The sequence below is a fragment of the Ornithorhynchus anatinus genome, unplaced genomic scaffold (genome assembly GCF_004115215.2).
Source record: "Ornithorhynchus anatinus isolate Pmale09 unplaced genomic scaffold, mOrnAna1.pri.v4 scaffold_93_arrow_ctg1, whole genome shotgun sequence".
NCBI lineage: Eukaryota > Metazoa > Chordata > Mammalia > Monotremata > Ornithorhynchidae > Ornithorhynchus > Ornithorhynchus anatinus.
In genome coordinates, this window is record NW_024396943.1 from 490,693 (window position 1) to 509,868 (window position 19,176).

Sequence of the window (19,176 nt, forward strand, 5' to 3'; positions counted from 1 at the left end):
AATGGGCCCCAGTTGGGTTTGGCTCGAAACCCAGGGTTTTATGGCTGGAGGCTTGTAAACTTCAAATGTTCCGCTTGGGAGGCAAGTCTGCTCCACATCATTAGGGGTTTCCAAATCCCCGCAGGCTCGAGGCTTTCGCTCAAAGAACCCTCCCTGGGACCCACTTCCTCATGTATTCCCCCTTGTGCTTGGGGCTGACCCCCCACGACCTGCCCTGCCCTCTCCTCCGCCCCCAATCGTCTCCCCCGATTAGACTGTAAGCCCGTCAAAGGGTAGGGACTGTCTCTATCTGTTGCCGACGTGTTCATTCCAAGCGCTTAGTACAGTGCTCTGCACATAGTAAGCGCTCAATAAATACTGTTGAATGAATGAATGAATGAATGAATCCCATACACACACATACGCACACTGAGAAATTCTTCCTGGATGTTAGCTAAGAGCAGCAGCAGCAATAACAACAGAGAAAGCGTGCCTCAAAACCTAGGGTGCTTCTCATCACCTGCTCCTGCGACTACTGGTGTTTCTCGCCAGGCTCCTGGGAGTTTCCTTATCTGTCCCCACGGTCTGCATCACGACTATAAGACTTGTGATGATGACGATGGTGTTTTTTTTTCCTCTCTCACTTTTTTACCAAGCCCTGGGCTAAGCGCTGGGGTAGATACAAGAGAATCAGCTCAGACTCAGTTACTGTCTCAGAAGATGCTCAAAGTCTAAGAGGTAGAGAGAGCAGTAAAATGGGGATTCATCTGTAAAATGGGGATTAACTGGGAGCCTCATGTGGGACAACCTGATGACCCTGTATCTACCCCAGCGCTTAGAACAGTGCTCTGCACATAGTAAGTGCTTAACAAATACCAACATTATTATTATTAGGTAGGTAATCTTCATTTTCCAGATGAGGAAATCTAGGCATTAGAGAAGGTAAATGACTTGTCCAAGCCCCCACAGCAAGAAAGTGGTGGAACTGGAACTAGAAGGCAGGTTTCCTGCCTGCCCGCCCTGTGCCCTTTCCACTGTGACTCCTCCAGAACTGGGACCTCTCCACGGGGGTAGCCTATTGGGTTGCTTTACAAAGGTATTATGGAGTAGCTGGGACCTGCGATTCGAAAGGGCGTGTTTGGTGAACGACTGTGCCGGCGGGGTATCCCCACAAAGATAGGGGCATTGAAGTGTCATAGTGTAATGATTGCACTTATTTGATGCCAGAATTTTCCCTTGCCCGACTTAATTATTCATCTTCCAGGAGATGCAACAGAACTCAGTAGTCTCAAAGAGAAACCCTGAACCCAGATGAGTTGTACTTAAGCTATATCAGCTGTTAGGGTCTTGCATCTATCACTCACTGGTTATTTATTGAGCCCCTGCTTGGGGACAAACCACTGGACTGAGCGCCGGGGAGAGGACAGTGAAGTGAGTAGACATGATCCCTGCCCTCCAGGAGCTTACCATCTCTGGAGGGTAGAGCACTGGACTGAGAACTGGGGAGGGGACAATGATGTGAATAGACCCAATCTCTTGCCTTCCAGGAGCTTAGAGTCTGCTGTGTGCAGAGCACTGGGCTGAGCGCTTGGGAGAGTCCGGCCGGGTTAGAAGACACCCTCCATGGTCCCTGGGAGCTTACAGCAAAGTATGACTTCCATTCTCTTAGTCCAAGAAGAAATCAGGAAGCCCCCTCCTCCCCCCCCCCCGCATTACTTGAACTCATCGACTTACTTGGCCCAGCCGAGCCAAGAGAAATTGCTTTTGTTGTTCCTGTTATCACCCGCTCCCCGGGATTTGGTCTTTTGTCACTGAGTTCCGGCCAGAGGCATGGTTGCCGAGAAGATGACGAAGACCCTGATGGCAGAAAGAGTGATTTACCGTCTCACCGGCTCTGCTGACTGCTGTTGGAGTTTTGGAAAATCCAACTCCATCCAAGAGTAGTCTCCACATGGCCTGGTGTAGCACCCTGCCTATAGGTTATCACTCTTGTTTTCTTCTGTTTGTTATGAGATGGGATTGGACAGGTTCCCGGGTGGCCGCTTGAACAACTGCTCGTTTGCTTGTATGCAATAAAATGCCTTTGGTCACTCTTGACTGCCTCCTGCCATGCTCTTTGCTGCCTGGGATTTTTATGGTCACAAATAGGGCCGCTCCGTAACTGAGTAGCTGTGATGGCCTGCACCTGGAAAACAAATGGGAAAGGAGTACCAGGAGGCGAGAAGGAAAAGAAAAAATCCCACCTATGCATTGGATGGAAGGGTTTTGAATTAGTTGGAAATTGTTCGCGGAGTTCTCTCCTCCGCTAACTTTGTGGTACTACCCGATGTCATGTAATAGGTCATTTCGTTTTTCTCCCTCTAGACAATGGACAGAGAGTTCAGAAAGTGGATGAAATGGTATGGGAAAAAGCATGCAGAATACACAGTGAGTGCATTTCAAAAGGAAAGCTTCATTCACTGTCTGTTATTGATGATGATGATCATGATGTGATGAATGTGAAAACCTTTCCCTTTTTTCTTTCCAATGAGTTTGCATTCTCCTTTTGGCTGGCCTCTGCTGGAAATATGGTGTTCCCCCAAAGTTATGTGACCTGTCAGCTGTTTTAGTCTAAGGTGATGGGTGTTGCAAGAACTCTTCCCCATAAGGATGGAATTTTCCCGGGGGGCATTTGGAGGTGGTTCCTCCCCCCCCCCAGGGCCCTCATTGCTTGGGGGTGGGGGCAGGGTGGAAAGGAGAGTTGCTGCTGCCCCTGCCTTGGGTCTCTTCAGTCTCCCTTGAGCAAGCAGTCAGTCAGTGGTTATTGAGCACTTACTGGGTGCAAAGCACTGGGCTGAGCTCTTGGGAGAATTCAATGCAGAGGAGTTGGTAATGATAATTATGGCATTTAAGCGCTTACTATGTGCAAAGCACTGTTCTAAGCACTGGGGAGGATACAAGGTGATCAGGTCGTCCCATGTGGGGCTCACAGTCTGAATCCCCATTTTACAGATGAGGTAACTGAGTCACTGAGAAGTGAAGTGCCTTGCCCAAAGTCACACAGCTGACAAGCGACTAAACCGGGATTCGAACCCATGACCTCTGACTCCCAAGCCCGTGCTCTTTCCACTGAACCATGCTGCCTCTCTGGCAGACGTGATCCCTGCCCACAAGGAGCCTACAGTCTACAGGAGCAATTCTGAAGAGCAGCGAACAATTAATGGAGTAAAAGTTAAAGAAAGCCTGGCCTGCTGTGGAAGTGGGAAGAGAACCTGGAATGTGAGGGTGAGAAAAAGCCTGGCCTAGTGGATAGAGCACGGGCCTGGGAGGCAGAAGGACCTGGGTTCTAATCCTGGGGCCGTCACTCTTCTGCTGTGTGACCTTGGGCAAGTCACTTCACTTCTCTGGGCCTCAGTAACCTCATCTGGAAAATGGGGATTAAGACTGTGAGCCCCATGTGGGATAGGGACTGTGTACAACCTGATTACTTTGAATCTACCCCAATGCTTAGAACAGTGCTTGGCATATACTAAGAGCTAAACAAATACTGTAATTTATTATTATTGTTGGGTTAGTAACAGCAAAGGAAGCAGCACTGTCGTCGAGTGAAAAGAGCCAAGGCCTGGGAGTCAGATGACCTGGCTTATAAACCTTGCTCTGCCACTCTGCTATGTGACCTTGGGCAAGTCACTTCACTTCTCGGGGCCTCAGTTATCTCATCTGTAAGAAGGGGATTAAGACCGTGAGTCCCATGAGGGACATCGACTGTGTCCAATCTGACTAGCTTGTGTCCAGTTTCCCTCAGTGCATAGTTGAGTGCCTGGCATATAGTAAGCACTTAACAAGTACCTTAAAAAAAGAAGTTCTCCCTCCATTTTAGACTTTGAGGCTCCTGTGGGCGGGAACTGTGTCTAATCCGATTAATTTGTATCTACCCCAGCTCTTAGAACAATGCTTGACGCATAATAAATGTTTAACAAATACCATAAAAAAGTGAAGGGAAAGGGGAGGCTCTGTTGTTGCTGAACAGATCTCTTGCCGAACTGTACATTCCAAGCGCTTAGTACAGTGCTCTGCACACAGTAAGCGCTCAATAAATACGATCAAATGAATGAATGAATAACCCGTGGCATTATTGGGTGGTAGAGACTGGTGATTAGGGTCTGAGCGATGTGATGGGGGTGGCTGGGTGGTCTGGAGGCAGCAAGGGCTGTGGGGGGGGGGTGGCGCGGGGGCGGTGATGTGAACTAACTTTCCACGCGTTGGCAGGGGATGGGGAGGTTAGTCCTGGTTTGGAGAATGCAGTGTGGGCCCATGAAGAGAGAACCGGGTCTCGGTGATGGATGGCGAGGGAGTGGAGCTAGTGGGTCAGGAAATAGTGTGGGATGAACTAAGTCTGAGGAATTTTTGCCCAAGGTGGAGTGAGCATCACCAGGGCGATAACTGAGGCTGATCGGAGATGAGTGCCTTCGGGGCGGGCTGAGGGGAGAATGGTGCCTCCGATGGGGATGGGGATTTGGGGAGAAGTGGTGGTTTGGACCCGGGTGCTGAGAGAAACATGGGGCAAGCAGAGGGGGCTGTGGCAAGAAAGGCATGTGGCCTTGTCTGCCGCTTGGCTACGAGCAGGTCACCCAGTTTACCCAGATATGAAAGAACTATTGATGGGTCAATCAGCTGTATTTATTGAGTGTCTACTGTGTGCAGAACTCCAGACTGAGCACTTGGGAGTACAATCAGTCAGTGGCGTTTATGGAGTGCTTATTGGGTGCAGAGCACTGGACTAAGCACTGGGAGTACAATCAAAATCAATGGTATTTATTGAGCGTTTCCTACGTGCAGAGCACTGGACTAAACACTTCGGAGAGTACAGTCAATCAGTGGTATTTGAGTGCTTAGTGTTTGCAGGACGCTGGACTGATAAAGTTAACAGACATTCATTCATTCAATCGTATTTATTGTGCACCTACTGTGTGCAGAGCACTGTACTAAGTGCTTGGGAGAATACACTACAACAGAATTAGAGAAGCAGCGTGGCTCAGTGGAAAGAGCATGGGCTTTGGAGTCAGAGGTCATGGGTTCGAATCCCAGCTCTGCCACTTATCAGCTGTGTGACTTTGGGCAAGTCACTTAACTTCTAGGTGCCTCAGTTACCTCATCTGTAAAATGGGGATGAAGACTGTGAGCCCCACGTGGGACAACCTGATTCCCCTGTGTCTACCCCAGCGCTTAGAACAGTGCTTGGCACATAGTAAGTGCTTAACAAATACCAACATTAAAATACCAACATTAATGAACAGTCCTGTCCCCTGCCCCAAATGATCTTACACAAGATCGGGACACAGTGAGTAAGCTGGCACTAGATGAGTGAAGCCTGCGGGCCGGGCTATAGTGAGAGACTGCGGGAGAAAATGCGAGACTGCAGAGAAGGAGAGATGTCTGGGCTTGAGAGAGAGATTTGGGAATCATCTGCATAGAAGTGAAGCAGCATGGCTCAGTGGAAAGAGCACGGGTTTCGAAATCAGAGGTCGTGGGTTCTAATCCCGGCTCCGACTCTTGTCTGCTGTGTGACTTTGGGCAAGTCACTTCACTTTTCTGTGCCTCAGTGACCTCATCTGTAAAATGGGGATGAAGACTGTGAGCCCCACAACCTAATAACCTTGTATCCTCCCCAGCGCTTAGAACAGTGCTTTGCACATAGTAAGCACTTAACAACTGCCAACATTATTAGTAAAAGTGGCAGTTAAAGTCCGGGGAGCGAATGAGTTCTCCAAGGGAGTGGTCGTAGAAGGAGAATAGGAGGGGACCGAGAACTGAGCCTCCAGGGAGTGCCCCCACCCCCCCAAAACACACACACACACACACAGAAGGGGGCAGGCAGCAGAGGAGCAGGTGAAAGAGACTGAGAGGAGCATATTAATTTGTGAAATATTTCCTGGTGAACAGAGAGCAGTGTAGATGTTACACCCTTGTGCAGTTGGCCATCTCTTCTCCAGATACTCCGTGGCCCCCAATCAGAGCATCGTCTGTTGCCAAGGCAGTATTGACAAGCACCCATTTTAAATCCATTTCAAGGAGCCACTTGGGCATTTGGAAATCAGAACATAATCTTAGTGAAAATTGGACCCCGACGGGGGCTGGATAATGGGGCACCTGAAACCACCAGCATCCACTTGGAATCAGAAAACCAATGACTCAGGAGTGACTTGGCTCCTTTCATCGCTGTCACCTTGGCAAAAAAGTTTAGATAGGGTTTCGGAAGGAAGGAAACTGAGCCTGTTTCTTGGTCTTGGAGACACTCGAGGCTCTTTCAGCTTTCTGAGTTCTAAGAGCGGTATTAGCTTCCCCTTGGCTCCTGTTGGGTTACTGAAGCTAGAATGAGAAGCAAGGCAGCAAAAGAGAAGTCGGCGCCAGGCATTGCAGACTTTCAATGTGACAACACAACAGTGGAGCAGGGACTGTGTGGCTCACATTGGCCTTTCAGCCACACGTCTACTCTTAAGCGAATTTTTCCATCAGTGGTGTCATCTCCCCAAGCCAAGGACAACTAGGTATTCAAGCGGGCAACTGTGGCAAACTATGGCCAGGTGAGCCGCTGCTAGACTGTAAGCTCATTGTGGGCAGGGAACGTATCTACCAACCCCTGTGGTATTAGACTCTCTCAAATGCTTAGTCCATTGCTCTGCACACAGTAAGTGCGCAGTAAATACCATTGATGAGGACGATGGTAAGCGCTAAATAAATACCGTGGATTGATTGATAGTCATCATGTGCACCTTCACGATGGGGGGAATAGGGGACATAGTGAGCAAAGGTGGCGGTGAATTGGCTACAAGCTCTGCCAGGCATAGTAGTAAACTCTGTTATTGGGCCTTCGTTAGTCTTTCAGAGGGAACCAAAACAACGACCTAGAATTCATTGTTGGATAGAAACGGTTTGTAAACTGGGTAGATTGGTTCCCCGCGAGGGGCCGATGGCCACTAGTAATAATCGTTCTTATAATAATTGTGGTAATTGCTAAGCACTTCATCTGAGCCAAGCAATGTGCTAAGCGGGGTAGATAGATACAGGATAATCGGGAGTTGAAGCCTGTTCCTGTCCCACATGGGGTGCACAGACTAGAGAGGATGGGCATTTCACCCCTATTTTACAGATGAGAAAACTGAGGCCCAGAAAAGCGAAGTGGCTTGTCCAAGGTCACCCAGCAGTCAGGTGGCAGAGCTGGGACTAGAACCCAAGTCCTCTAACTCCCAGGCCTCGGGCTTTTCCCACTAGACCATGCTGCTCTGTCTCTGAGAAGCAGCGTGGCTCACTGGAAAGAGCACGGGCTTTGGAGTCAGAGGTCATGAGTTCGAACCCCGGCTCTACCACTTGTCAGCTGTGTGACTTTGGGCAAGTCACTTAACTTCTCGGTGCCTCAGTTACCTCATCTGTAAAATGGGGATTAAGACTGTGAGCCCCATGTGGGACAACCTGATTCCCCTGTGTCTACCCCAGCGCTTAGAACAGTGCTCGGCACATAGTAAGCGCTTAACAAATACCAACATTATTAAATATGTGAAGTACAGCTGTTCACTTCAATTTTTTTTTCTTCACATTCCATAACCTTCTTGAATTTCACCTGGGGTGACGGAGGCCAAGTACACTTTCATTTATTTTTGAAACATTTTGGCTTAATTTCTTAGTGAAAAAAATCTTGGCACAGCACAAATGTTGCCTAATACAAGGATTTGTAGGAAGACAGCATGTTGCAGGAGATATATCCGGGTTGGAGCTTCCTTTGTAGGAAGTATGCAGAGACTGGGGATAGTTTTATAAGAACTATAGTTTTGGAGAAGCAGTGTGGCTCAGTGGAAGGAGCACGGGCTTTGGAGTCAGAGGTTCGAATCCCGGCTCTGCCACTTGTCAGCTGTGTGACTGTGGGCAAGTCACTTAACTTCTCTGCACCTCAGTTACCTCATCTGTAAAATGGGGATTAAGATTGGGAGTCCCACGTGGGACAACCCGATTCCCCTGTGTCTACCCCAGCACTTAGAACAGTGTTCTGCACATAGTAAGCGCTTAACAAATACCAATATTATTATTTATTATAAGAATGGAATGAAGTGCTTGTCATTTTCCACAATTTCCTAATGGGAAACGCGTTTGAATACATGTCCTATGGATAGTGTGCCTCAATGTTGCTTTGAATGGCTGAGCATTAGTTTTCAGGATAGGAAAACAAAAGAAAAATAAAACACACACCGCCCAAGTAATTTCCTCTCTCCCTATGACCCCCTCCCTTTTTTAAAAAAATAAAAATAAGTGAGGTTCCCAAGGCAGGTCCTAAATTTGATTGCTGTTGTCTGGATTTTGGTAATGCCTGAACATTATAGTTTGCAAGGTTGGTGGTAGACTCTTTTTCACCATAAAAAAGTCTTATCTTAAAAATCATTGTTTCCAAAGAAATCTGAGGTGAGCTAGCTTCCAAAATCAGATTGAAGAGAAGGTAATTTTAGCTTTGTTTTGGGAATTAGGGCAAGTATTTAGTTACATTAAGCTGAAAATTTCAGTTTTGCCATCAACGTACTGAATTTCATAATATTGGCTACAAACTGGAAAGCAGTTGCCTCCATTAGCCCTCTCCGGTGCCCCTGGATTTGTTTTTCAGGGCTGATGATGAGCTTGATTCCAAGAAGAAGCTGGCAAATTGTGGTGTTTCTCCTGAAAATGTTTAGAACCACCACTCCCCCCGCCCCCCAATTTCAGTAGGAAATAAGATGTGCTGTGATATTTGAAGAGCCCTCCAAATGTCCCCTGTGACTTTGACAACACTCCCTATTTTGGAGGCTTGGATTCTTGCCTCTAGTTATTTTTGAAATGAACAGGAACATAAAAATAGCCATGTGGATTTTTCTAGGCATAATTGACTGTTATTGGGCACCAAAAATGTTGTCCCAGGGCAAGGGCTAGAATGAGCTTTTTTGGTATGTGATCAGTGTGGGTGGGGCTAAAAATAATGTTAGGCACATACTGTGGGGCAAGCACCGGAGCAGACACTGCCAACATTAGGCCCCGCAACCCAACAAGGGCCAAGCTCTTTGGGTGCCCAATATGGCTGGGACCTTGGATTCCACATTGGCTTTTTTGGCCCCAAACACTGCTTAGTTGCATGTGTCTTCTTTGAATGCGAAGGACAACTGTGTATGTATAAAATTGGGCATGGGAACTGAGTGTGTAGGGAGAGAGCCTATCCACAGTTTTACTGCCTTTCCCATCCTTGAGCTGTCCACGCAGTAAATCTTGGGCCTGAGTGCAATATTTAGCTGCTGTTCATTTCTGGCCCTTGTTGACCATGGCTTGCTGGGGTGTGGTAAAGATGATCTGGCAAGAAGCTGCCAATAGGGACAACCCTGCCCACGTGTCTGGAAACATAGTAGGAATGATGGGGATTTGGACTGGGCCAGACTCTCGGAACTTTTGGCATTCGACTTGTAGAATGGGTTGACCGGGCAGGGCCCATAGTCCTGTTGGTCGCCCTGCCCGCGGCAGCTCGTGGAACGGTTTCCCTTGGGGTTGCCAGGGAACTCCCCTGACGTTGCTCTGGGCTCATGGAGCCTTCGAGCAAGGTAGTCAGAGAAGCTGCTGGGCCCTAGGTAGCAGCGTCTGTAGCACAGTGTCATCCGGCGGCATGCGTGTGTGCCCGCACATGCAAAGGCACACATTCAGACTTGCCCCATGTGTCCCGTACTTGGGCACAGTTGATGGTTCCTTCATTGTTCGGAGCAGGGAGATGGCGTCAATCACTCCAGGCTCAGCCATTGCTGCAGGCATAATTCCCTTGCACCCAACCCCCTGCTCTCCTCCCTCTCTGGCTCCAAACCAAGATTATTAGGGGATTTTGGATACCCATAGGGGTGGTGACTTATCTCTGGAGGAGAGAAGCAGGACTTCCAGGGACCTCCCATGCGTGCATCTTGGTTCCTTCCCCAGCTAGGAATTGGCTGCCATGGCAGATGCAGTAGGTTCGTTTTCCACCATCAATTTCGCTTCCTCTTGGTTCCCCACAGCAGCCTGAGGTCCTTGGCTCAGCCATCGGGCCACGGACGATGATAAGCTTCCCTCCATCTGTCATTGGTGCAGTGATTTCTCTCTCCCTCCCCTCCCGCGCGCCTCCCTCCTGGCCCCCACCATTACTCCAGAGGACAAGGGCCCATAGTGATTCCCAAACCCTTCCCCACCACCATCGTGCAAAATATGCAGTAGGGTTAATGAAATATCAGCAATTCATTCATTCATTCAATAGTATTTATTGAGCGCTTACTATGTGCAGAGCACTGTACTAAGCGCTTGGGATGAACAAGTCGGCAACAGATAGAGACAGTCCCTGCCGTTTGACGGGCTTACAGTCTAATCGGGGGAGACGGACAGACAAGAACAATGGCACTAAACAGCGTCAAGGGGAAGAACATCTCGTAAAAACAATGGCAACTAAATAGAATCAAGGCGATGTACAATTCATTAACAAAATAAATAGGGTAACGAAAATATATACAGTTGAGCGGACGGGTACAGTGCTGTGGGGATGGGAAGGGAGAGGTGGAGGAGCAGAGGGAAAAGGGGAAAATGAGGCTTTAGCTGCGGAGAGGTAAAGGGGGGATGGCAGAGGGAGTAGAGGGGGAAGAGGAGCTCAGTCTGGGAAGGCCTCTTGGAGGAGGTGATTTTTAAGTAAGGTTTTGAAGAGGGAAAGAGAATCAGTTTGGCGGAGGTGAGGAGGGAGGGCGTTCCAGGACCGCGGGAGGACGTGACCCAGGGGTCGACGGCGGGATAGGCGAGACCGAGGGACGGCGAGGAGGTGGGCGGCAGAGGAGCGGAGCGTGCGGGGTGGGCGGTAGAAAGAGAGAAGGGAGGAGAGGTAGGAAGGGGCAAGGTGATGGAGAGCCTTGAAGCCTAGAGTGAGGAGTTTTTGGAGCGGAGGTTGATAGGCAACCACTGGAGTTGTTTAAGAAGGGGAGTGACATGCCCACATCGTTTCTGCAGGAAGATGAGCCGGGCAGCGGAGTGAAGAATAGACCGGAGCGGGGCGAGAGAGGAGGAAGGGAGGTCAGAGAGAAGGCTGACACAGTAGTCTAGCCGGGATATAACGAGAGCCCGTAATAGTAAGGTAGCCGTTTGGGTGGAGAGGAAAGGGCGGATCTTGGCGATATTGTAGAGGTGAAACCGGCAGGTCTTGGTAACGGATAGGATGTGTGGGGTGAACGAGAGGGACGAGTCAAGGATGACACCGAGATTGCGGGCCTAAAACAATAAACAGTGTTATGCAGGAATGAGAAATAGGGGTGATGATTGATAATAACAACGATAATTGTGGTGTTTGTTAAACACTTATAATAACAACAGTGGCATATTTGTTAAGTATTTATCACAAGCCAAGCACTGGCGTAGATTCAAGATAACCCAGTTGGGTACAGTTCCTGTCCCACGTGGGACTTGCAGTCTAAGCAGTTGGACGAACAGTTATCATGATCCCCATTTGGCAGATGAGGAACCTGTAGCCCAGAGAGGTGAAGTGACTTGCCCAAGGTCCCCTAGCAGGCAAATGGTGGAACTGGGATTCAAATGCAGGTCCCGTGACTCCCGGGCCCGGGCTTTTTCCATTAGGCTGCACTGCGTCTCTTCTCATTGAACACGGATTGCCATGGAATTATGTCACCACCCTACTGCCCAAATATTTACCAGCCCCGGGAAATTGGGTATATGCCCGAGGTATGGGGACACCTGTTTACTGAAAACCTGCTCAACAAGGAAGAAATAAGGGTGTACTCAAGTTATTTTTCATTTGACCAGTTCTACAGTTGCCTACTCGGTGGTGTTTTCATTTGATTTGCCTAGACCTCTCAGCTGCCTTTGACAGTGTGGCCCACCCCCTTCTCCTGGAAACAGTAGCCAGCCTTGGCTTCACTGACACACTCCTCTCCCGGTTCTCCTCCTATCTCTCCAGCCTGTCATTTTCAGTCTCTTTCATGAACTCCTCCTCCGCCGCCCACCCCTAACTGTGAGTGTCCTTCAAGACTCAGTTCTGGATCCCCTTCTATTCTCCATCTACACCCACTCCCTTGGAGAACTCATTCACTCCCATGGCTTCAACTACCATCTCTGTGCAGAAGATTCCCAAATCTACATCTCCAGCCCTGCAATCTCTGCAGTCTCGTGTTTCCTTCTGCCTTCAGGACGTCTGTACGTGGATGTCCAGCTGACACCTCAAACTAAACATGCCCAAAACAGAACTCCTCCTCTTCCCACCCAAACCCTAATCTCCCCCTCACTGTAGACAGCACCACCATCCTCCCTGACTCACAAGCCCGTAACCTTGTTATCCTCGACTCATCTCTCTCATTCAACCCACACGTTCAATCTGCCACCAAATCCTGTCAGTTCTACCTTCATGACATTGCTAAAATCCACCCTTTCCTCTCATCCAAACTGCTACTGTGCTGATCCAAGTACTTACATCCTGCCTCAACTACTGCATCAGCCTCCTCGCCAACCTCCCTGCCTCCTGTCTCTCTCCACTCCAATCCATAAGTCACTCTGCTGTCCAGATCATTATTCTACAAAACTGTTTGGTCCATATCTCCCCACTCCTCGAGAACCTTCCAACGGCTGCCTGCCCACCTCCACATCAAAGAGAAAGTCCATACCCTCGGCTTTAAAGCACTCAATCAGCTCCCCCGCCAACCTCCACACCTTACCTTACCCGACTGCTTTTCTGCTACAACTCAGCCCATGCACTTTGCTCCTCGAATGCCTACCTGCTTACTGAACCTCGCTCTCGTCTATTTGGCCACGGACCCATTGCCCCTGTCCTCCCTTTGACCTGGCACTCCCTCCTTCCTATCTGACACACCACTACTCAGTCAGTCAGTCAGTGGTATTTATTGAGCTCTTACTGGGTCCAAAGCACTGTACTAAGCGCTTGGGAGAGTACAATATAACAGACTCTCACCACCTTCAAAACCTTATTGAAATCCCGTCTCCTCCAAGATCCCCTTTCCCTACTAAGTCCTCATTTCCCCTATTCCCTCTCCCTTCTGCATCACCTATGCGCCTGCATCTGTACTTTTAAGGCCCTCGATGTTCACCCCACCATCGGCCCCACGACACTTGTATACATAGCCATAATATATGTATTTCTATTAATGTCTGCCTCCCCCTCCAGACAGTGAGCTCCTTGTGGGCAGGGAACATGTCTACCAACTCTTTTGTAGTGTATTCTCAGTAAATACCAGCAATTGATTGATTGTAGGATGTCAGAATGTTGGCCGGCCTGGAAAAATAATTTGTGACAAAAGAGTGCCTGATGCTGTTTTTAGGAATACAATTTGAACAGGGGTGTGTAGAATCAGGACAATATACATAGGGGAATTTCCTTAGAGCACATTGCAGGGAAGCAGAATGGCCTAGTGGAAAGAGGCTGGGGCCGGGAGTCACAGAACCTGGGCTCTAATCCCAGCTCTGCCATTTGCCTGTTGGGTGACCTTGGGCAAGTCGCTTCACTTCTCTGGGCCTCAGTTTTGCCATCTGAAAAAAGGGGGTTCCGATCCCTGTTCTCCCTCCCCTTTAGACTGTGAGTCCCACGTGGGACAGGGAGTGGCTCCGTCCTCATTATCTGGTATCGACCCCAGTGCTCAGTTAAGTGCTGAACAAATAATAATAATAATAATAATGATGGTATTTGTTAAGCACTTACTATATGCCAAGCACTATTCTAAGCGCTGGGATAGATAGAAGATGATCAGATTGTCCGCGTGGGGCTCACAATTTTAATCCTCATTTTACAGATGAGGTAACTGAGGCCCAGAGAAGTTAAGTGACTTGCCCAAGGTCACACAGCTGACAAGCAGCAGAGTCGGGATTAGAACCCACCAGCTGACACCCAAGCCTGTGCTCTTTCCATTAAGCCACACTGCTTCTCATTATTTTGAGGACTAGGGAAAGAGTTCAGAGGTCAGTCAAGTCAAAGTCTCAGGTCATTGAGGAGCTGCCAGGCCCAGAATGCTGTTTTGGTTGGCGAGCTTTTACCTAACAGTAAATTTCTTGATTGAGAAGAATTTCACTGGGGTTCAGTTGGCTGGGTGCCTCTTCCTCTTCTTGCCACCAAAAAAGAAAAAAAAATCCTATTTTCTCACATGCCAGTTATAGAACCCTATCTTTTTATGGGATCAGCGAGCTTAAGAAATGGAAGGAGCTGCAGTTTAGTCGGGCACTCCAGTGGGCTGACCGTTTCCGTTTATGATTGCAGTCTGTGTTAGCCCCAGGATTTAGTGGAGCAACTTAATCCCAGGTGGTTGTTAGAGTGCAGGTCAGGTCACCTGCACTGACATGGTTATCAGGTTCAGGTTTTTTCTTTTGATAGTGTGTGATCTCCCTTTGCCAACTCCCACTATCAGTTTACATATGTATCAACCATAACCGTCTTCATTTGAACTTGTTTGCTGGCTTTTTGCTATTTAGACCACCAAAGACGTGGGATGACTTTTCAACACGTTTGATGTTTTGTTTCTTTTAGCTGGAAAGAGGTGACTTCCTCTCGGAAGAGTGGCGAGAACGAATAGCAAATACAAGGTAGAGTTATCGATTTGTGACTCGAGTGACTGTGTATCAGAGCATGTGGCTTAAGGTCAGCATTGTGCCTTTCCAACGGATTAGCCCTGAAAACATTGTCTCGGTATTTTAGCTACTTAAACGCTGCTTATGCAGAAGCATAAACATGAACATACATGGGTTTGTGTCTCTTCAGTTGTAGGCAGTGAAGATTTATTCATGAGCATTCCTTGCATTCCCTTCTCAACTTGTAGCCTGCTGGGGGACTTTTGAGGACCCGCTTGCCTGGCTCTTATTTTTTTTGTTTTTTTAAAAAATTTTTTTAAAAAAGAACACTATTTTGTGGATGGGACAACAACTTAGTTTGGCCAAAGGTTTTGGTGGCAGGGGCACCGTGTGGAGAGAGCAGACCCCAGAGCAACATCTTGGGAGATGGGAGAGCCATGCAGGAGATACCAGACATGGTGTGGAATCCCTGAGCCGATGGTTGTCTGTTGTCTTCTTAAACACCTGCAGGGATCGAGAGCTATGATCTCCATCGTTCCAGTGTTTCAGGGTTTACACACACACAGTCAGAAAATTCCTCCTCATGGCTCTCCCAAATTTCTTGGACTTCAGTTCAATCCCATTTTTTCTAGCTCCCTCCTGAAAGGAGGGAGCTAGAAATATGGCATCGACAAACGGCCTCCAAGATGCCTAGGAAGCTAAGTGTTTGGCTCCTGGAGAATGAAGACATCTGCCATGAGCTCTGCAGCCATATCACAGCATCCCTGTTGGAACGGAAGACTCGCCCCACCACCCCCACCTTCCCCCAGCCCCTGGTAATAAGAGCCAATGGGCGTTTCTCCACGAGTCCATCTCCCAGGCAGCAGTTGAGACACTGGGCCATTGCCCGGCAAAATCCCCAAGATTGATTCGATGCAAATGACTCAGAGATGAAAAGTCTACTTGCAGCGAAGCAATTATTGCACCCATAGCCCTTGGGGCCCTCCTGAGACTCGGACAGCAGCGCAGCCCGCGGTTGCCCGCATTGCGATCAGCGGCTCAAGTTAAGGGTGGGCACAGCGGGTGGCGGGTGCCAGAGTAGGAGAGGCTCAGGACCCTGCAGACCACCACCCCACCGGGAGCTGCACCTCCATGCCGCCCCCAACGCGTCCCAGGATTATGTTACCTAGGCAGCACGCCGGCCGCCGATGCAGTAAGCGACCGGGAAGAAGGCCAGAGACCTGTGACCTGGGAGCTGCCGCCGTGGGACCCCTGGAGGAGGGGAGGCGGCTCCAGCCCCATCATGGATGACGAGAGAAGTAGTCCCCGAGGGACGGACACCTGTGCCCTCTCACGCTCCCCTCCCCCACGCTTCCAGCCGTGGGAGATGAGGCCCTTCCAAGCCCAGGAATCCTTCTGACGGGCTGAGACCTGGCATGTGGCCCAACTCCCGAGGCCGTCACTGCAGCCCCTGGAGCCGGGGAAAAATGGCACAGCCCCGGGACCCGACGACAAGCCTGCCGAGATCTCCCAGTGAGGAGGGGGCGCCGTGCTTGATCACCTACCCAGGCTCTTCCTCAACTCCTGGACCTCTGAGGAAGTATCACAGGATCTCCGAGATGCCAACGTCATCCCCTTCTTCATGAAGAAAGGCAAAAGATCAGATTGTTGCAGTCATGGAGGCATCTCATGACTTTCCATCACTGGTAAGATCCTAACCAGAGGACTCCTGAAGAAGATTGTGGACCAGCCGCTCCTGCAATCGCAGTGTGACCTCACACCACGGTGTGGCCTAACGGATGTGATCTTGGCTGCGGGTCAGCCGCAGAAGTAAGGGGAACAGCACTGATACCAGTAGGCGTGGCTTCCTGGACCTCACCCAAGCATTTGACCCCATCAGTACATCATCGGGACTCTAGAAATTAGGTCGTCAGTTTGGCTACCCCGGCAAGTTCATCCAGGCCATCAGACTACTTCACGACTCACGGCCAGCTGGGTCAGAGCTGAGGGTGCCCTTTCCGATCCAGTAAAGCAGGGAGGCCCGGTGAGCCCGGGCCCATCCAACTTGGCACATCCACGCTGGGAGAATGTAACAGGAGACCCAGAATCAGGTTTTCGAATACGTTACTGCCCCTCTGGGAAGCTCTTCCACCTCCATAGACTTGAAGCACCGCCCAGACTCTTAGAGACAGTCCTTAAAGAATTGTTCTATGTTGATGAGTTTGTGCCTTGGAGGCACACGCCCGCAGAGTCAGGCAAATGATTCGTCCAGGTGTAAGGGGCCGACAATGAGTCTGATGGAAACGGGGGTGCTATATCGGCCTGTACTTGGAAAGCCTTACGCTCCGCTGAGAAGCTGTCTCGCCTTGGTCCCAGGATTATGTTACCTAGGCAGCACGCCGGCCGCCGATGCAGTAAGCGACCGGGAAGAAGGCCAGAGCTTCCTTCTGCAAGACAGAGAGTGGCATGGCAGTGTGGTGTCAGGTTCTGGATCTCCCTGAAGTTCTCCAGAGCTTCTCTGCAGCTGGGAGACTGGGACTCCCCACCCAAGCTCCGCGTTGTCGGGTTCCCCGAGCAGAGCCCCTCGCAGGCTACGCTCAGCATCCGAGGGCAAGGCCGGAGCGCAGCTGACAAAAACCTGGAATCAAGTTGGTCTTCTGGGGCGCAAGCTTGACCCATAGCAACACAAGCCTGCCGGTTGGGGCCCATGTGAGGGGAAGGAACGTTAGCAGGCTAGCCAAGCAGCTGCTGCGGGATGCTGAAAATGGACCACCGTAGCCAAGGAGGGCAGAGGAAGCGATTTAAGGATGCAGTAAACGAAAACCTCGACGGGGCTGCGTTGCCGCTACCAACTGGGAGCCAGTTGTCGCAGATCAACCAGCACGGGGCCCTGCAGTCATGAAGCTCTCAGCAAGGAGATGCCGCATGAGGATTCTCGAGGCCGGGCGGTCAAGGCGGAAGGCAGAACCCGCCAAGGGGCCCACCAGTGGCAAACGTGATGGACCAACGGCAGACGGCTCATTGGCAGGGGTGTGCCCTGGTGCTGCCGGGACCGTGCGCCCCCCCCCCCCCCCCCCCACCCCAGTCGGCCTGTTGGGGCCGAAGCAGACAGCCATGGGCGTGCTTCATCGTCATCAGCCTCTCCTTCCGGCGGTCACGAAGGTCAGCTCTGTCCTCCAAGGGGAAGGACCAATGGCGAGCGCACATTCCTCACCAAAGTGAGAGTCTACTCTTGCTGGACTCGTTGGGGCGAGGCCTGGTCCAGGCCTTTGAAGGGCCAGTGCTCCCCAGCAACCTGGGGTTAGCAGGTTCCAGTTGAAGCCCTCCAGCCTCCTGTAGACGTGAAGTTCTCCTCTCCCTCTACCAGCCGGCCATCACGACCCTTGGCTTGTGTGCCATAAGTTGGCATGCCACGCCATTTAACCTGGCATCCTTGCTTTTGGCATCGGTCCCAAGGGTTGCTCCAGCTCCTGGTTTCCGTCCTGCTGCTTTCCGTGCCTCCTGTTTGCTCCTTCTAGGTGCCACCACGGCCCCCTGCTCTGCCCCGTCCTCCGCTTTTGGGATGTAGGGGAGCACCACGTGGGGGAAGACAGGAATTTTGCGGAAACCTGGAGGGTGGGGGTGTTGGGGGGGCCCCCAGAAATTTGCATCTTTTGAGTCTCTCTGAGAAGCTGTTGCCCCAGATTGGCCTTTCTCTCCACCTTCCCCCAGGCCCCTATGCAGAATGGCATGGCTGAAGCCAAACCAAATGCCGCTGCCTGCTCTAGAGCGATGTTACCACCCGGGACTTTCTCCAAGTCGTCAGTGCCTCCGATTGGAGACCAGCCAAAACTGCCTTAAGTGAGCTTTTGCCTCGGCTCTTCATGGGTGGGGTTAGCTGATCTACCTCTGATGGCAGTCAGTGTGATAACCAGGCATGTCCGTGATGCTCGAACAGCTGGCCCATTCAGTGCCCCAGAGGTCAGCTAGTCGGAATGGTGAACCTTGCTTCATTCTCATAAGAGGCCGAATGGTAGCACTGTCATTCAGTGAGCCCTCGGACAGGTTAGCAGGTTTCATAGTAACCCCCGGTGAAAGAGAAGTTTCTCAGGACACCCAGGTTTCTTTCTTTTGTACCCGTTCTTCACTCCCAATTTTTCTGGGGGCTCAGGACCAGAATCTTGAGGGAAAGAGACGAAACCGTGATCAGAGGGTTTATTTCTTTCCATTGCCTCGGCGCTGTATGAATGCATGCAGGGACACGGTACAGTCCCCGGCGAGAGAACCGTAGCAAGCAAGAGGGTTTATACACCTCCTGGGACCTCCTGGCCCATCAGCTCTCCGAGAACGCAGAGGTTACGTACCTGGACGAACCCCACGTTAAGGAAAACCCAGGCGAGGCCGTGTGCGCTCCTCCCGCCTGCCGTCCTTCCGACGGCGTAGCGCGCTGCGTCCGGATGGGCGTCCTCAGTCGAGTGAAGGAGGTTCCCTGATGACCCTAGCGGCGTTCCCGCTAAATCACCCACCGACCACACACGCTTTGGGAGAGCTGACCGGGTTTGCCGTGGAATGCTTTTTGTCTACTCACAGAACAGCTCGATGGTTTGGTGTCCTCCGGGAGAAGATTTGGAATAGGCAGGGTTGGGTCAATCAATCAGTGGTATTTATCGAGTG

General features: G+C 50.5%; 1 protein-coding gene across 5 annotated transcripts in view; it reads left to right on the forward strand.

Moving 5' to 3' along the window:
* DOT1L (DOT1 like histone lysine methyltransferase) overlaps positions 1–19,176 on the forward strand; it is a 90,509-nt gene that overhangs the window by 40,586 nt on the left and 30,747 nt on the right. For all 5 annotated transcript variants that reach the window (XM_029057367.2, XM_029057368.2, XM_029057371.2 and 2 more), the window contains exons 7-8: positions 2,344–2,406; positions 14,504–14,559. In XM_029057367.2, the coding sequence (XP_028913200.1) occupies positions 2,344–2,406; positions 14,504–14,559 (119 nt within the window). The remainder of the gene's footprint in view (positions 1–2,343; positions 2,407–14,503; positions 14,560–19,176) is intronic.